The following is a 19,147-nucleotide window of genomic DNA, read 5'->3' as shown; positions in this document are numbered from 1 at the left end:
ACCATGCTTTTAAACTCCTGTTCAAATAGCATTACTATTTTAAAAGTGACCTCAAAATATTGTGTGGAAGTCTTAACACAGGTGGATACCTGGAAGGAATTTAAGACATACTTTATTTTACTTTATAGTTTATTTTTAGTATATATAATTTTAAAATCCTCTAGAACTTCCAGATACTTCCTTCTTTCATAATAGCAGAGTAATACCATTCTTTTCCAAATAGCTCAAGACACTACTTCTCAAACTTTGAAGTGCATCAGAACCACCCGAGGACTTGTTAAACCCTCAAGATTGCTCTGCTGCCCCACAGTTTCTCATCAGGAGGCCTGGGGTGGGCCCGAGAATCTGCACTTCTACCAAGTTTCCAGGTGAGGCTGACCTAGCAACCACTCTGAGCACTGCTGGCTTAAAAGTCACAATTTTACTTAACCAAGCCCATTTCATTATTTTAGTTTGAGGCTCATGCCAAGATCTCAGAGAACAAAGGAAAATATAATAGCTACCATATACTACCAAAGATCCACATGGATTCTAATTTTGGTAATTATAAAAGGATGCTTATAAGTGACGTCCTATGGGTCTCCAGAGTGGCCAGTTTACTAAGAAGTAACTTTGTGGTGGCTCCTAGTTTAGGAGAGTGCTTTCTTCTCTCTCACTCCTTCCTCTACCTGTCACATTCAGTGAAGACTTCCATAGCATACGTTGTATTTAAAGGGCCACGGTTTAATTGGCCCCATCCCTGAATCCTTGTTACAATTCCCTGGGTTTTTAACAGATTTCACTATACATCCTATTGGAAGGCTGATGGAACGAAGGGGAGGATGTACCTGGGAGTCTACTGGTCTGAGCATGGGGGGCGTCCGAGCAGGCTGAACCCCACTAATGCTGAAGGACTCCGATCTTGGGGGCAGGTTGGGGTCAGATATCCTGTTGGCAACCTTGTGAGGCATGGCAGGGGAACTCTGCCGGTTGAGCCTTGACCGTTCTTCCACCTAGAAGCAATAAAAGAGAGCCTCAGTGGAGAAAAGCTGACTTATTTCCAAGTAAGGATTCTCTGTAGTCACCTGCACAGCCATTTTTGTGTCCCTCTGATCATTTCATTTTTAGGAAGCCAAAAATCTCCATTTCTGCTCAGCAGCAAGAATCGTTTCTATCCAAGTGAAAATTAACAACAAAAAAACCACCCAGCACCAAAGCCATTGTCCTTCCATAACCTACTACCTCTCGCTATTTCACTGGCTGGGAATTTGGGATCTGCTTAATGTTAAGGGACTCTCTTGCACTGATTGCGATCTTATGTTGCTGACAGTTCATAAAGTCATGGGGTTAGTGAGGCAGGCAGCTTGCACCACAGATAATCAGGGGACCTGTGGGAGGCATTAGGATCGCTTGGAGAAAATAGAAAATCGCTTCCTGACTCATGGTATAGGGAGGAGAGCACTGGGCGGGTAGAAACGAGGATGAAGTTTAGTGCGCTGTCCCCGCCTCATCACAGGCCCTCCTGATAGGCAAGTGGGTGTTCCCGGCAGCATGCTTAAGGAGGACGGCCTGTCTTAAACACACTTCCTCTATCATTTTCTTTTTCTCTCTTCAGGGCTTTCTCTCTTCAAGTTGTCTCTCTCTGCTCCCTAAAATACACAGCTCCTCCCCATTCTTTCCATTTCCAGCCTCGGACTCGCCTTTCTTCCTCCCTGTTTCTCCCCATGTGACGTTCATTCTTGCTTCTCCTCCCTTCCTCTCCCCACTCAAACCCTCTCCCCTCTCAGGCCATTGCATTTTCTTGTTATTCCCTTTCTCCCAGAGTCTCTCTCAGCCCCAAGCAGACAACTGATATGAAGGGCTACACAGCCTAGGCTCACAGTACCAGTGAATGCCCTTTTTACTGGCACACATTGCCCCAAGGACATGTCCACGGCAGACTGATACAGAGGGCAATTTTAAAGGGACATTTAGATAAGCAGGGTGGCACTGCCAAGCAGGATTTGAGATCATCAACCACTTCAAGAGGCCTAGGACTTTTCTTCCACCTTCATCTTGTCTTGACCTTTATGTCTTTAGGGTCAAGTTTGACTGTTTACCTTCCAAACCCACCAGAGCAAGACAACCATTCTCCCCACCCTGACCCTCCAGCACGAGCCTGGACACTCTTCTGCTGACTTGTCGCCTGAGTATTGGAAGAGAACATCATGGAAACCACATGTAAGTAATTCAACCTTCATTCCATCTACATATTTTTTGTAGCAGTCTTTATCATTTTGAATGCCTAATTTGAAATAAAAATTTGGAAAAACTACTCTTTCCCATCCTCCCTATCCCATTTTGAATCTTTCTAGAGGAACACTCAGTCTCATATACTGAATAAAGTCTATTTTTTTAAACTGCCATATTAACCTCAAACACTTTAGCATGATAGACACACTACAGAATAGAAATAGCCCTTCTGCCTCTGCATAGGGGTAATTTGAACATCTCTTCCCCTCCATGGCTGTGCAGGGTACATACAAATGGCATACAGTCAACTTTGGTTTTGAAGCTCCATGTCCCAGAGGCTCACCACATACCATATAAAATAAGCTGCAAAAAGCCAGGAATATAAACCAGATCATGTATACTCTGGGTGCGTGTATGTGCAAGGAATTACATCAGCAATAATTATTGTCTATTGCATCAAGATAGGACCACAAAAAAAAGTCCTGTAAGACAGCCATAGAAAGATTGAAACCAAGACATGCTTTTCCAAATATAAGACTCTTTAAAAAGAAGGGGAATATTTCTAGACCACTGGATTTGGTCCAATATTATAGCCATTTTCTTATTTCCAGGGAAGATCATTAATAGATAAATCACATGACAAGTACCCTTCGCTATCCAGCCACCCACTATCCAAACCATTGCTGTCTGAGCTCAGGAACCCAAGAGATTCAGATATATTTTCAGAAAAATATCTGGCTATGCAAACTCTAGCCACTGGTACCCCAAATAAAGGAACCATTTATAGTGGGCAATGTGACTATTCCTCAAATAGTGAGGAATACTTCTAATTATTGCTTTTGTGAACTGTAAAATATACTCTCATAGGTCTGTACACACATTAAGAGACAGCACATTCAAAATAGCAGTAGCAAAGTTTGCTCCAAAAGACTTCCTCTTGATAAAAGAAGTCATTTTTGAGGCAAAGACCTGCCAGAACAAGGCCCCAGTAAAGAATGCATCCTTGCCTCAGATGGTCCCACAGGCCATATGGGGCCCAAGAGCTGTCAGTAGAAATGACCAGGGCAGAAAGTGCAGGAACCAATGTTTACAGGCAGTTAATGAGTTTGATTAATCATATATGGTTGTTTTAAATGTTCTTCTAGTACCAAAATGAAAAGGAACCAAATGGTTTACTAAAATTCCCTATGTCTGCTATCAGTTAGTTTACAAGTCCAACCATTAGCATGTTTTCGTCTGTACCATACTAAAATATCAGGGATAAATAATCTATTGTTACACTTTGCAAATTATTTCAGGGTATGCTGAAACTTCCAATGCACTGAAATTTGCTGGGTTGGAGTTGATCCAAAGAAATTTGAAAATCTATGAGATTTTCAGAGGCCTCTGGCTACACACTTTACCCTAAAGTCCTGAGGAAGAAAATGCTGTACAAATGTTTTTGCACCAAGGGAACATCTTAAGTACTGAAGCAAAATATCAAATCAAACATTGAAAAAGGCACTTCTCCTAATAATGATTTCACAGATGGACAGAAGGGAAAGGTGGATAGTGTATCTAGGAGTGGGCCCTTCTGATTATTTTGATACTGGGCAAAGGCCTGTCCTTGAATCATCAAAACTTATGTCTATTAACGAATGAAGAAAGATACGTGAGTACAAAAAACAGAGAAGATTTTTTTTTCCAAGCTCAATCAAGACATGTTGCAATCTGCCTTGGAGGACACACAAGAAATATTAGCCAAGCCTCTGCTCCAATCTCCTACTGCCAAGAAGACATAAAATACCAGCACCACCACCAAAAAAAAGAGTGCACTAATAGCATCAGACATAGAGCAAAGTGACAGATGACAATGAAAAACGTTACCTGTTACAAAGGATACCACAGTTGAAGAGGAAGATGAGATTGTCAATGAATATCAAGAACAGGATTACAAAAGACTGATCAATTTTACTACAAAAGCGATTTAACTTAAAAAGACCACTTTAAAATCAAAACTAAAATGACTTTGGAGAGGTCTGGCTCATTTCTGCAGAAACGCTATACGATTTATTATAGCATTATAGGGAGAAAGAAAAACATTAACTGTGGTCTTGATAAAATTCTGCTCCAGGCTAGCCTGTGTTGCCCATTGGGAACCAAGGCCTCGAGATGTACAAAGGCTGCACAAACATAGAAGAACTGAAAATAAATTTTTTGATGATAAGATTTCAAAAAAAAAATCTCCAAAATAATTAATGTATTTAAACATGTATAAAAAGAAATATATCAATGTCAATTACTAAATTGTTCTGTAATTTGAAAATAATTTGTAGGTTATAACGTTTCACTTCGCAATAATGGCTATTTGTTAAGAAATAATTTCAAAACAAAATTATAGAAGTAATTTCAAAAATCTTGAAGGCAAAATATATTTACTATGTCATGTGGGTGCATTTTAATGTTTTATATGATGTAGGGTAGGAGGGTTTACGAAGGTTTTAAAATGCCTTACTTAAGGGCTAATGTATGGTGAATTGAAAACAACTGTATGGGAGTTTCTTTTTTTCTTTTCAACTGCACAAAACAGTTTGATTTTTGTGTTCACTGGCAATGCTGGAGAAAGAAAAGTCAATACATATCTTTTAAGTACTCATGAGATACTCTGACCTTGTGCTCACAGTTCACATAAAAAGCTAAGTCATATCGTTTGCCAAATAAAACCATGGCCAGGTGACTGGTACACATCACAGACAGAGAATATGATGGAGTACTAATAAAAATTAAAATACAATCTCATGTAGACAAAGCATTCTGCCAATGCTGGGAGTTGGTGCAAAATGATAAAAAGCAAAACAAAACAAATAAAAGGAAGTGTGTGTGTATGTGTGTGTGTGATGGGGCTGAGGGACACACACAGTTGCCAAGGCCCAGACAATCAAATGCCATTAAAAGAAACAGGAGAAAAAGGAATCGCCATCATTCAAAAAGTGAGAGTCAGAAATAAGACCTTCACATTCTGCTGATGTTTAATGGAACGTCATACTGATGTTTTCACAGAACAAATGTGACTTCCATCCCAATCCAGAAGTGGCAGGTGGATTTAGACAAAGAATTACTAGCCCTGTGAGTGAGTACAAAAGGAATCTGAAAGGGATGAAGAATGTCTCCCTCCTGTTAATACAGATTATAATGTTCCTTGCAGACTGAAACCAAAAATCTAAAAATCAAAGCCAATGTGACATATAGTCAGGACAGATAGAATAATGGGTAAAGGGAGGCAGGGAAGAGCTCATTAAGATTTGCAAATGATCAAGTATTTTCATTTGTTCTTACTGTATGCAACAAATTAGTGAGAGAGGTAATGAGAAGTGCGATGAGCACTTCTGTTTTACAAGATGAAGAAAAAAAAACAGAGGGTGAAGCATTATAACATTACACTACTGATGACATCAATTTGAACCAAGGAAGAGAAGAGGTAAGTGGATGAAAAAGTAATCAAAGAAGGAAAGCCACCATGAAAAAAAGGATACAGAATTGAGTTAAAAAACAAATGCTGGGACAGATTACAGAAGGGGTTGGAATGGGTTGAAGATGGCTGAGTGATTTCTTCAATGGCACGTGGGGTAAAAATCCCAGACTCCACATCATAGGAGAGATTGGCCTGGGCACAGCTGCCCACTCATCCCAGTTGAGGATATTTTCAAATTTGAATCCTGGCCAGAAGATATATTTGAAAAAGAAAATGGCACTTTTTAATTCTACCGTCAAAAGAGAGTTTAACCCAGGTGTGCCAATTTGAATGTATTATGTCCCCCCAAACGCCATTATCTTTGATGTAATCTTGTGTGGGCAGACCTATCAGTGTTAATTAGATTGTAATTCTTTGAGTGATTCCATGGAGATGTGCCCCACCCAACTGTAGGTGATAACTCTGATGAGATAATTTCCATGGAGGCGTGGCCCCACCCATAAGGGTGGGCCTTGATCAGTGGAGCCATATAAATGAGCTGACAAACAGAAGGAACTCAGTGCAGCTGAGAGTGGCATTTTGAGGAGGAGCTACAGCCAAGAGAGGGACACTTTGAAGAAAGCACAGGAATTGCAGATGAAAGACAGTTTGAAGACGGCCATTGAAAGCAGACTCTTGCTCCGGAGAAGCTAAGAGAGGACAAATACCCCAAGTGCAACTAAGAGTGACATTTTTGAGGAACTGCAGCCTAGAGAGGAATGTCCTGGGAGAAAGCCATTTTGAAACCAGAACTTTGGAACAGACACCAGCCACCATGCCTTCCCGCTAACAGAGGTTTTCCGGAAACCATTGGCCATTGCTGATGTGTTACCTTGGACACTTTATGGCCTTAAGACTATAACTGTGTAACCAAATAATCCCTCTTTTATAAAAGCCAATCCATTTCTGGTGTTTTGCATTCTGGCAGCATTAGGAAACTAGAACACCAGGTTATCTCATCAGCTGATAATTAAGATGCTGATAAGCTAGAAATTCTGCTCATATCCAAAGTCTTAAAATATATATTACATTTTAGCTACATTGAACCCCACCTACCTCTCCAGTGTAAAGAAAGAGAGCTATAAATAATGCTTTAGAAGAAAAGTTTGCACATTGCTGACAAGAAGATGGATCCTCACACTCATTTTTATTCCCATTTTACTCAGCCTTGAGAAGTAAACAGGTGTTAACAAAAATGATGAGTCAAACCAAGGCAGACAATTATTTGCTCTTATTTGTACACCAATTGCTCTGATCCCAAATTTAGCCCTGTCACTCATTCTATCATCTTAATGTCTCATCTTTCTTTTAAAATATGGACACCCACTCTAAGACTTGAGAGCTGTTTCATGAACAGATTGATGGTTAGTTGGAAGCTAGATTAGGTAAACTACACCTAACAGGAGAGGACTAAATGTGAAATCCCAAAAGAATGTTCCCACATATGTCTTGAAGTGCATGAAGCCCAAAGGAAAAGCATCAGCTGCTAGGAAGCTGGGAACCTTGGAAGATGCCACCTGCCGGAGGTGGACCAGGCTTATGGTGGCCAGTGAACCTCACATCAGGAGTGCCTGATGACACAAACGTGTTGTTTGCATGCCCAACTGCTGTGTTCCTTTCACTGCTAGGAGCTTGGCAAGGAAGTACACGGGAATTAGGAGGTCTAGAATACAGCTTTGATGACATTTGCAAAGATTTGTGCCCAGGAATGCTGTGGCTTCTGAAAGCTCAGGAACCATGAACTAGTTCTGAACAGAGGGGATAATATGCCAGGAAAGTTAGAGATGAGGACAAACAGTAATCAGAAAGCAATGAAGCCAAAGTGGATATATTCAAATCAGAGCACAATGGGTAGAAGTTAAAGGAAGGAAGAGGAAACTGCTACATGCTTTCCCCCACTTTCTGGTACATTTGTTCATGAGGGAGCTGCACAGGGGAAAGAAGGTGTTCTGGGATGCTTTGCAAGGAAGGACGGTTCTGTTGAATGGGGTCTGCAGGTGTCACTCTCCTAAACTCATGCTTGGGGCTGGGAGCAATGAAGACCAGGTGTTCATGCATCAAGGAGAGGTTACTTAGCGATGCTGCCCTTCTTAGAGGAGTTGATGCACTTGTAAAGATGCAGGAGTTCACAGCCCCCCTGCCCCAAGGTCTATGTGAGTCTCTAAGGCCCTCCTTACCCTTAATTCCAGTATTGGACAACTGGGGGTACATCACTTTGGAGATGTTGGGAGAGGACACACAGATGACCTCAGATCCTAACCCTCGAGCTGGGCTACAACCTTGGGAGCGAGACCTCTTTGGAGATCTCACTATGATGCTTGAGGCTTCCTGAAGTTTCAGCTGTTCTTCAAGATCAAGTCTGATGGGACACGCTTGTCCACCTTTCTTCCATGCGTGATGTTCAAATAGGAGTCTTAATCTGGAATCATTAATTCCTGCAGGTGCTACAGGCAGTAGCTCAGTAGAGGCTGGTTTTTCAGCTCTCTGAACAGCTGCCATAGCCAAGAGTTGTGAGTCTGGCTTAGCAGAGCCTTTCAGTTCAGCATGGCTAGGAAATGGTTTAGCAGTGGAGGAAGGTGGTATGTGTCTTCCAGCCAGGAACCACGTCAGCTGCTTAAAAGCCGAGTTAGTCTGCTTAGCTGGAAGAACAGGTGGATTATTAATGGGTCATTGCTTTACCTGAGAGTAGGATCACAAACTTGTATTATTGCTCTAAGAGAAAGAAGCCACAGCTACAGACATACATAAACATGGATTATATTTACAGACTACAGGGGAAAGTGACTGAAAACATTCTCCACCTCAAATCAAAAGATTTTCTCTACATATTGACTAGGTTTTTAAGTTCTGAAAGAAAAAATTATTTTATTAATTTTATTAAAATAGTACATTATCATTATAAAGAATTTAAATAATGTATAAAGGTACCAAAAGTCTTTTAAAAACCCCTATACATTCTTTATCCATAAACAACCATTATTAATATTAGGATAACATTGTTTCAAGCATTTTCTATGCACATGTAAGATAAACTGGAAAAATAATGAGATACATATTTTTCATAAAATAGGATCTTGTGACAGATATATGGCGCTGGTAATACTGTAGTTTAGATAACTTGGAAAAAAGCTCTAGCTATAAATATCTAAAGATGCTAGATTAAATACAAAAAACAAATTACACCCAAACCCAAAGCCATGCTTTTAAATGACAAGCTGATCTCACAAATAAATAGAGGAAATCACCAGGTTCCTGCACAAGTGAAGATGGAACTGAAGACCTGGGTGTTTTGTGTATGAGCTGCCACAGTGACGTCCCGGGTGGGAGGGCCTAGGGGTGAGGGTGGGGAGTTGAACTTGGCTAAAGTTATTATTTTGTTCATTTGCTTTACCTATTTGGTTATCACCTTTTTTTCCCTCTCATACAAACAATTTTTAATGAGATGTCTAAGATGAGCTAATCAGAACTGAGTTCCTGAAAAATCCATCTGTAATCTAGTGATTGAGCAAATGAGGGATCATTACTTTGGAAGTACCTGCAAAAGAAATCAAATGACCTTGCATCTAGGAGGTGAATACCAGAACCATCAGTCTGAGTCAACTGTGCGTCTGTAGTGCAACATAAGAATGAGGCAGTGCGAGCGATGACACTAATGAACTGTAACAGGGACCATGTATGGGCAGGAAATGATCTTATCTAGAATTCCAGGCGTCCTAAGTCACATTCTTCCATGGGAAAGCCACTAAAAACCCTCATACCATGAACTCAACTAGATTTCCAAAGGAAAAGGATTATTCTACTTCCCCTGTTGCCTAAAAAAACACACTGTCTTCCGAAGAATCACAAATGGAATGAGGAACTTCGCCACTCCTCTACAGAGAATAATGTTATGGCTCTTCCGAAAGCAAAGTGTGTGTCTTACAATGAATTGTTTTCCAACTTTGCAGCACCCAGTTTAACTCTTCACTTCTACTGGATGACCTCAGGGGACCACAAGCCTGGCCATGAGGGCCTGGCTGCACCTCTTTCCTTACCTCCTTGGCCCAGGCTGGCTTCTCACTAGGACTCATCCCTTCTTTGTAATGGTACAGCGGCTTCTTCTCCACAGGCCTCTGCTCCTGCCGTTGGTGCTGAAGGGAAACCAAGTAGTCCCTTTCTTGCTTTAGCTGTCTCTGCAGTCTTTCTGCTTGTCTCTGTTCTTCCAACTGTTTGCGCTTATATTCCTGTTCAGATCAGGAAGAAGGAGCACAGGACACATCACCATAGAGAAACCATGGGAAGTACCAGTTAAATGTGCAATGGAGGCAGAAGTGATGGGAAATAACAAATGAGCTCACCACTATCAGAATAACAGGAGGATGTCAGGAAGCACTGCAAATATCAGCCGTGGCCTCTCATTAGCATCCACACAAAAATGTGGGCATTTAATAAAAACACTATCGTTTTAATGACAAGTCTATGAAATACCACAAAGTGGTGTCACACCCTGCTGAACTGCAACTGAGAAAGGGTCAATAATGAGGACATTTGGATGGTCAGTACACAAGCCCTATAAGGAGCCATCCGTTTCCTGAATTAGTAATTAAACCAATGAAACATGTACAATTAATTATGAAACAAAATAAATAACTAAAGATATTGCCTATGTCATCTTCTGCTTACCAAAACCTGAACCAATAAAAGCCATTAACAAGCTATGTACAAGCAGAAAAAATTAAAATGCCACTGGATAAAAGTTCAGTTAAAAAAAGGTAGACCAATAAACTAACAAATCCATTTGGAGAACAGTGCAATAATAAAAAAAAGCTGTATGAGTAGGGAACACAAAATGTTCCCATCGTAAGCGTAAAACTAATAGTCTGCAAATGAAATATGATGGAAAAACTGAGTGGGTTCTTATGGAAGAGATGCATTTTGCTGTGATTGAATTCCAGCATGTTGTAAATGGCCTTACAAATTACTCTGCAATAAACACAATGGGTCTTGAAAACAGTCTGAACTTACAATAAGGCCGGATTCATATGAAAGTATGAAAATAGATGGAATTAATAAAGAATGCATAACCAGTGTATTTAACGTATTAATGACTTGGCCAATTGGGTCAGGAAATGTATTCAGTTTCGTAGAGGCCCATGAGACTCGGGGAATACTCCCTTGGACAGGCATGTTAGGGGACACACACTACCCACTCACACACACACATGCACACACACATGGTATGAGCACAGAGCACGTGAGCTGGCTGTTGGCTTTCCCATTACCAGAAGTAGAGCTTGTTCATGCAGTAGCTGCTGCTGCAAGATCTCTAACTGTCTCTGCTCCTCCTCTAACTGTCGCCTGATGTACTCCTGGAGAGGTGGGCAGCAGAGCATTCAGAGGAACACAGAAAGAGAGAGAGAGAGGAAGAGAGAGAAAAAGAACCGGTAATTTCAAAGGTGACCAGAGCTGCCAAGTAAAGTATAGAAGGAATGATAGAAAAAAATACCCAGACACCTCCTCACAAAACAAGAAGAGTATGCCACACCAAAGCAAAAAGCATGTCAATGCAGTCAAACGCACAAGCCCTCTCTCTACTCGAAATGGCTGGCTGAGATGGCTCATGGTTTTACTGTTTCTACTTGGTTTTAATAAACCCAGCTGCATTTTAATGCTTTTCATTATAGGTTCCCCTCTTTCTGAGCTACCTGGAACTAATGATGCTATAAGGTTCGGAGGCTCCTGTGCAACCAGAATAATTCAACAATTGTTGAATGTCAGTCACGGTCTGCCTTTGTAATGGAAGCATCCTGCAGACTACACTGTGCTCTTGGAATGTTCTAACAAGGAGAGAGACTAGGGCCTGCATTCATTCCTCAGAGGCACAGAGACCAGAGACTGCATGAGCTGCACCTCATTTTTCATGCTTTGGGGTGGCCTTCAAGGCATGTCAGGGGACTTGGCCTGGGTAGGAAGTGAGGTTGAATGGGTGGGCATTACCAAAGTTGTGCGTTTGACTTCTTGAACAGGTAGGAAGTGTTGCTTGCCAAAGAGAAAAAAACCCACCTAACCCAAGCAGTGCCAAGAGAAAGTGGCCACAATCCAGAGATGCCTGGCGTGGGAGATCCCTCAGGGAACATCTCTGGGGCCCCTGGGTCTCGGCTGTACCTGCTCGTGCTCCGCGCGCCGCCTCTCCTCCTCCCGGCGCATCTGCTCCTCGTAGTGCCTCCGCTGCTCTCTCTCCTGCTGCTTCCGCAGCTCCTTCTCTCGCCTTTGTTGCTGTGGGGCCACAAGCAGACAGTCACAGAGGAAACAGGCACTGCGGATGGGGGTGTCGGGAAGCTGGGGCTGCTGTGCTATGGACATGAACTCTTAACAAGAGACACTGACATGGCCCAAGGCTCTTTCTCTTGTGCTACTGAGGGACACGCTGACAGAGATGGGGTGGTGCAGTTTTGGTGTCAGGAGAATACCTGGACATTTACGATGTAAATAGATGCTTCAGGTTTATACATCTATCTAGAAGTACCTGTTAAGCACTTTCTTCCAGTTGGTTAATGGGAGCTATGAAATCACCTGTGCATAATAGGCTACTTATTAAATATAATCAAATGGTTTATGACGTTATATGGGGTTTGAAGCACATTCACAGTGCTTACGTCATTCAATCCTTAGGACACCTTGTAGGAAACATAAAGCAAAAATCAGAGATGTGATGTGACATATTCAGGCTATACAGATAATGAATGGCTGAGGGTACAAGAGAACTTACTCCCACCCAGTCCACTACTCTTTTTTCATCCACCCTGCTGCCTGCCTGTATTTTCTTGAGTAATCATTTTGAAGTGTCAATTTCAACTTCCCCTTATGCTCAAGAACCATCATCATCATTATCGTTGTCATTGTTATCATCATCTCAATTACCATGCCCTGGAGAGTGTGGTAAGCACCTCACATGCTTTATCTTATCTTCACAGCAATCTTCTGAGGCAGATATCATTATCCCCATTTTATATGAGAAAACGGAGGCACAGAGAGATTAAATAACTGTTCAAGGTGACACTCATATTCAAGGTCACATCCACGTTCAAGGTCATGCCAAGCAGTGGAGCTTGATTTCATAACCAGGCAATGTGACATCAGAGTCTGACTCAATCATAACAGAAGATAAAGAGACAACAGGGGTGATAGAAAGATTGTAAATTATCTGGCTGTTCATTATACTCTCAGGAAAGGAGAACATCTGAAGAGCAGAAGTTAGAATCAGGCCAAGCAATTAGAGGAGTCAGTGGTTCTCAACTAGAGGTGGTGCCATGCCCCCATCCCTGGGGCGTGTGGGACCATGTCGGGGCATGCAGGGGCTTTCTCTGGTTAGGGACATGACTGGCATCTGTGTGAAGGGGCCAAAACTGCTAAACATCCTGCAATGTGCAGGGCATGTTAGGGGGACACACACATTACAGGGTATATTCCCACACAACGGGCCATTAGTGCTCTGTTTGAGAAATGCTATAGGCCCTTTGTGTCAGAGCTCTGTGCTGGCATTGAGGTTTCTTTCTCCTCAAATAGGGGAACAAACCAGGGGGTCCATTCTCTTGCAACATTCTCAACAATGCCTCACTGCACGGCTGAGGAAACCTGAGGTACCCAGAACAGAATGGATTGAGACTATATCACCCTGGCAAGCAAGCTCTACACAACCAGGGAAACGGCTTTCTAGTACAAAAGTTCTCTATCACAGCCTCAGCGAAACCAACCACAGATATCCAAACACCAAAGAAGCCCATTGGGAGATCTTCCTGACACAGCTACTGCTGTCCTCCTCCAGACCTTCCAGTTATCTTCCAGTAACCTCTTAGGCTTGGGAGATAATCTTTTAAGATTCAACGCCTATCACTTACAGATCAATAATTATATGCTCTTCTCAGACTGTAGGAGATGGGAAGTCATGGAAGGACTTTATGCTGCCAAATGATGTGATCAGACTTTGCATTTCAAAAGGCCTCCTGCCAGCCAAGGGAGGGTGCAAGACTAGAAGCTGAAAAGCAGTGAGAAGCCATTCTACCCATCGAGGCATGAAATGATTGGGGCATCGGTGAGTTAGGCAAAGGAGATGAGGGTTCCACCTATATGACTGCTGAATCGATGAGGATGCAGATGCAGCCAAAGGGAAGAAAGATTAAAAGCTATCCTGACTCCCAGTCTTTCTAATAGGACTGGAGTGGATGCCAACTTAAAAGAAGAAATCAGAAATAGGACAAAAATAAAATAGGCAGAATTTGGTGGCCATGGGGTGCATGAAGGGGAGAGGGTGAAGTTCTTGTTTGGCGTGCATGGTGGATGGTGTGATAAAGAAGGGGAGGAAAATCGGGTTTGGGTTTGGGAATGGGGTGGCAGGTATGTTGGGGTCTAGGGTGAGTCAAAATGTGATTATTTGTTTTGCAGGAAAATAATACAGGAGATGTGAATAGAAAACATCATCACACACACCAATTGAATAACTTGGATTACAGAACCAAAACAAGGACATTTCCAATACTCAACCAAAGTGAATCAGTGCCAGCACACAGAATAAAATAATTGTGTGTACAGATCTGGCTCCTGGCAGGAAATAGCCCTAATTTAACTAACACTTCAAGTTTTTTACTCCAAACATTGGTCTCTTTCTTGAGAAAAAAAATAATCAAGCCTTTTGAAGATTTAGTTGATTTCTATGTGAAGGATTTGTACATTTTCAACCCCTTTGCCAGGAATCGATACTGTTTTATAATTACATGCCACCAGTTCCCTGCACAAAGTGTATACAGTATTGATTGCAACTCAAGAGGATCTGGGCTTCCTAAGTACTCTGTAGTTTCTGAGAAAGACACTCAAAAGTGACTAATAATTAATAATGATCTCACTTGGATGAGCTGCCGCTAAGGCATGGAGGCATCTGTCAGAGCTCTGGTTCCTGTGGCGAGGCTGAAAAAATAAATCACTTCCCCAACCTTCCGAGGGCACCCTGCCAATTTCCAGCTGCCGTGTCTCCATGTTTATGCCTTTCCCGGAAAAATGTTTGTTCTCTCTCCTTCTGGGCCTGGGGCTGTATGAGGGAACATACCAACACATTTCAGAGAAAAACCAAGGCCCTGGCGTCAAGGAGCAAACTCTACAAAGCGTCGAGAACCCTTGCCTTGCCCTCAAAGAGTTCAGTGGTTTCCGCTGAGACACCCCCCACACCCCTCACACCAGGCCTGGCAGTAGGCAGGTGCACATACGTTTGTTGAACTAACCTGAATAAGAAACGGGGGCAAATAAAGACAACACAGTATCTTCTTAGATTTCTTTGGGACATTTTCCTTTCTACTGATACTTACAGTTTATATCCTATTGTACTTCTAATAGAATGGCTCCTTATGTCTTATCCACTTTGCAATGTAGGGTGAAAGCTATTTGTGAACTCAGTCTCCTTTCCATTCCATTTTTATCTCTCTCAGTATCCCATATAGAGTCTGGCACCAAAAATATGTGTTGCATTGAACATTGCAGATTGGATAGCAAGGGAGGGAGAAAAAGGCTGGCAGAGCCCCAGACCATCCCTTTGCCCCATAATTCCTTCTCAGGAAGCCCTTCTGGGCCACAACATTCTTTTGAGCTGGGCACAGACAGCCACCTCTGATGACCCTGGCATGGCACCTACTTGCTATCTTAGAGAAAAGCAGAAAATAAAATAAGGGAATCAGAGTTTAACCTTGGAGCAGTGGAAGTGGGGAATAATAAATAGTATTTGTAAATTTTATTCAAATATGCATAAAGATGATAGTGGTCCTGCTCAAAAAAAGAACGGCTTAAACCAACTACTCTAAAACTCTTGGCAGATGCCTCCCCACCACCCCCTCTTTTTAATTGCCTAGAAGTATATTCTGATCCAAGTCTTCTTGAAAGAATTGCCAAAAGTTATACTGCTTAAAATTAGACATTCACTGGGTCCATTTGAGTTTCTTTTTTCTTCCTGGTTGGGGGATAATTGATAATACCTACTCTGAAAATTTTCCAGGCTAAGAAATCACTGTTGCCTTGCTTTATGGAGGAGATAGATCACTGGCCTTTTCTCTCCTTTGTCTTCTGTTGGTGTTGGCAAAGAATGATTGTTTTTAGGAGAGTTTTGATTCTCCCCATGAGTGTCCCCCCAGGCCACCTCCAGTGGGGTGCTGTGTGGCTGGACGTTCAAGCCCGCCAACTGGTTAGTCAGTTTCAATGAGGAAATACTAATCTTGCCCCCTGCTCAGGAGACCATTGAATGTGATGATACACTGATCCCCAGTCAACTGTACAGAGCTTCTGCTCTTTAAATTCTTGCCAGGGAAATACAGACTCAACTTTCATCAAACATTTGATTCCTACTAAAGGCTTAGTTGTGAGCAACCATCCTCACAGATGCTCCTCTCATGGCATCCACATTCCTTTCCTTTGGTTCTTTACATGTTCTTAGACCAAGTCAGACCTGCAGAGGGTGCATCTCCCCCCAGGGTGCTCTGGCTCTTGCAGAAGTGACTTTGATGAGCCAGGCTTTCCTGTTATGCCATAAAATTGTATTTTGCCATGTTACAAGAGCCGAATGACACTAACCATTGTGTTTACGGGAGGAATTACTCAGAGCACTATTCAGCCACAGGTTTGACACTGTCTACAAGAGCTGGTCTGAGGTCCTGGAGAACACGGGTTGGAACCACATGTGTTGGCCTCTCTGCTTAGTGCCAGGCCTCTCAGGGTGACTTCTCAGGGCCACACCAGCAACTGCACTGGACCCCAGGTTGTGCAAGCGTTTTGTGAACTGATCCTATCCCTGGCTTCATCTGTTTTTTGTCTTTTACTTTCCATTCTTGCCTCCTTTGTTTTCTCATTTGATTTATTTTCAGTTGCTGTATTCATCTTTGTAAGCCACCTTCAATCCTCTTTTTGGAATAAAAAAATGTATGGATGAAACGTACATACAGATGAACAAATAAAAAACAAATCTCAGTCCTTCGTATCTTTTTTACACTTCAAAATTGCCCTTGGAAACATCAAAGTGGAGATGAATGAGAAGTGGTAGGCTCCTAATGTGCTTCTTTGTTTTTGAAGATGCCACCTCTGTTTACGTCACTTGGGCAGGGGGGTAAATTTGTTTTTACAACAGTGTGGATGTATTTGCTCTGAGCCAGCGATGCCCCCTCTCTAGAGAGAGTGAGCCAGTAATCCACACAACTGGCTGGGGCCCACAGGGCAGCTGAGCCCACTCTCTTTTCCAATCTAAAAGACCTTAAATCTGAGCAAATGTGGCTAAATACAAGTCACTCATCATTCTAAGCATATGGAATTTGGGGGTAAAAATTATAGGATTGTAATCTGAATGATGATTTTCATCTTAAAATGTACTTCATCATAGATTATTGTTACTGGATCCTCACAATAGCTCTGTGAGATGAGTAAAGCAAATATCATTTATTATTTCCCTTTTACAGACTCTCAGGAAAATTCAATGCCTTGTCAATAGTCATGCGATAAATTAGGGGGAGGTCAAGGAATGAATTCAAATAATCATACTGAGTGCTGTCTATTAGTGTCAGGTACTAGCTGGACTAAGCAATTTACATGCTTAGTTCACTTAATTCCACAATATGACTACTGAGTTAGTCAAAAGTAATAATATTTACAATAAATATTAAATAAATAAATTTAACATATGTTTATTTATTATATAGTATACTATTATTATATAATTATATAATTATTTATTATTATTATATATTATTTATATTATTTATTATATATTATTTATACTATTAATAGAATAAATAGTTTATCATGCCCATTTTATAGATGAGCAAATTGAGGTTCAGAGAAGTTAAGTAAATTTCTACAAAGCTGGGGAAGTTGTAGAGCTGGGATTCAAAGCCAGGTTGGTCTGACTCCACATTCTTTCCCTTCTACACACCATTACCTCCAGCTCCTGGTAGCTAGAGACATATTCTATCAATTGGAGATGTAGTGGGAAGGACAGTGTAGACTGTATGGGGAAAACTGAGCAAAAGCTATCTCATTTATCCTGTTACCATCAGCACTTCCTTCAACATCCTTAAGAAATTCTAGAGAGGATACTCTGCTGCTTTTTTTCTACTCACCAAACATTCAGGTTAAATTTGAGTCTGGTTCTCACGATATTCTGGTAGATTTGGGGAACACAAGGCTAGGTACTATTCTGTGAAAGATTTTGGGCCCTGGGTCCCTCTTATACATACATCAGGTTTCCCATCATCTGGACTCAGAGGTAACATCCACATTTGAGAATGAATACTCCGTAGATACAACATGACATCTCATGGGGGGAAGGGCGGTTGGTAAGAGAGGCAACAGGGCACGGGGGAAAGAACACTGGATCAGATATAGTAAGATTGGTCTGCCACTGATCTGAAGGCTGCAGACCACCCAGTAGGTGCTCAATAAACATTTGTTAAATGAATGTGGTATGACCTTGAAAAAGTCACCTTAATACAAACCATTGGTGAGGGACAGATTAGAAGGTCTTGCAAGTCTCTTCATTTGAAGAGCCTTAGCAGGAACCTCTGACATCACAAAGCAGAAAGCTAATAATTCAGAATGAGAAGTGAGAAGAAGCAGAATTCTGGCTTGCTCTCAGCAAGCTCCTCTTGCTTTTCATCCTGGGTGACCACATGGAAGTGGTGAGAGGGGACACCACTGTGATGATGGAAGAATTGAGTGGGCCTCCAGAGGACAGGAGAGCAGCAGGTGCAGGTCGAGCCGACACTCCTTGGGAAGTAACTCAAACTATCCCCTCAACACAGGGGTTCAACTCTGTTCAAAGACACTTGGAATGAAAGGGCCCAGTGTGATCTTTTGAATCTACTACACATCACAGGTGCAACCTCACCTTAAATGGACTGTTCTGTGTAAGCTTTGCAGGAGCTGTACTTGTGATAGGAGTCATTCAAGCTTCCGGGCATTCCATTTGCCCAGTCTAACACTTGTTAGCTTTTCAGTTTTGGAAAGACCATTGCCAACCAACCGCCGCATGGCAAGGACATGATTCTTACAACTAAAACTGGGATTCTAAGCCTTTTTTTAAAAATACGAAGGATATGAGGGTGATAAGAAAGTCGTTTGGCTCTTCTGAAATCATTGTACAACAGAAAGAGAATAATAATCATTCATAATAAGAGCAAACACTTATGTAGTGCTTACTCTGATACCAGGCACTGTCATAAGCCCTTTACTCACAGTGGCTCATTTAAATTCTTACCACAACCCTTTGAAGTTGATACTGCTGTCATCATCCCCAACTGAAGGAAGAGAAAACTGAGGCACATTCAGGCCATTATCTTGCCCAAATTCCCTCAGCTGGTTAGAACAATGCCAGCATTTATACTCAAAAGTCTCGCTGTAGCCATGCTGCCTCTACGGATTCCAAAGAAGCTGGCTGAGGTGTTT

General features: G+C 41.8%; 1 protein-coding gene and 1 long non-coding RNA gene across 8 annotated transcripts in view; one reads left to right on the top strand and one right to left on the bottom strand.

Moving 5' to 3' along the window:
• TNIK (TRAF2 and NCK interacting kinase) overlaps positions 1–19,147 on the bottom strand; it is a 433,418-nt gene that overhangs the window by 77,475 nt on the left and 336,796 nt on the right. For 5 of the 7 annotated variants that reach the window (XM_037840750.1, XM_037840775.1, XM_037840728.1 and 2 more), the window contains 4 exons: positions 11,846–11,956; positions 10,963–11,049; positions 9,736–9,924; positions 828–992 (listed from right to left, as the gene is read on the bottom strand). In XM_037840750.1, the coding sequence (XP_037696678.1) occupies positions 828–992; positions 9,736–9,924; positions 10,963–11,049; positions 11,846–11,956 (552 nt within the window). The remainder of the gene's footprint in view (positions 1–827; positions 993–9,735; positions 9,925–10,962; positions 11,050–11,845; positions 11,957–19,147) is intronic. The other 2 variants (XM_037840740.1, XM_037840759.1) reach the window with 1 other exon arrangement.
• On the top strand, positions 276–3,770 carry LOC119538065. The gene is made up of 3 exons (XR_005217505.1): positions 276–368; positions 2,059–2,199; positions 3,510–3,770. It is a non-coding gene; the product is annotated as an uncharacterized LOC119538065 (long non-coding RNA).

The sequence above is a fragment of the Choloepus didactylus genome, chromosome 1, assembly GCF_015220235.1.
Source record: "Choloepus didactylus isolate mChoDid1 chromosome 1, mChoDid1.pri, whole genome shotgun sequence".
Lineage (NCBI taxonomy): Eukaryota > Metazoa > Chordata > Mammalia > Pilosa > Megalonychidae > Choloepus > Choloepus didactylus.
The sequence above is the reverse complement of the archived record's forward strand: the minus strand, read 5'-3'. Positions and strand labels throughout refer to the sequence as shown.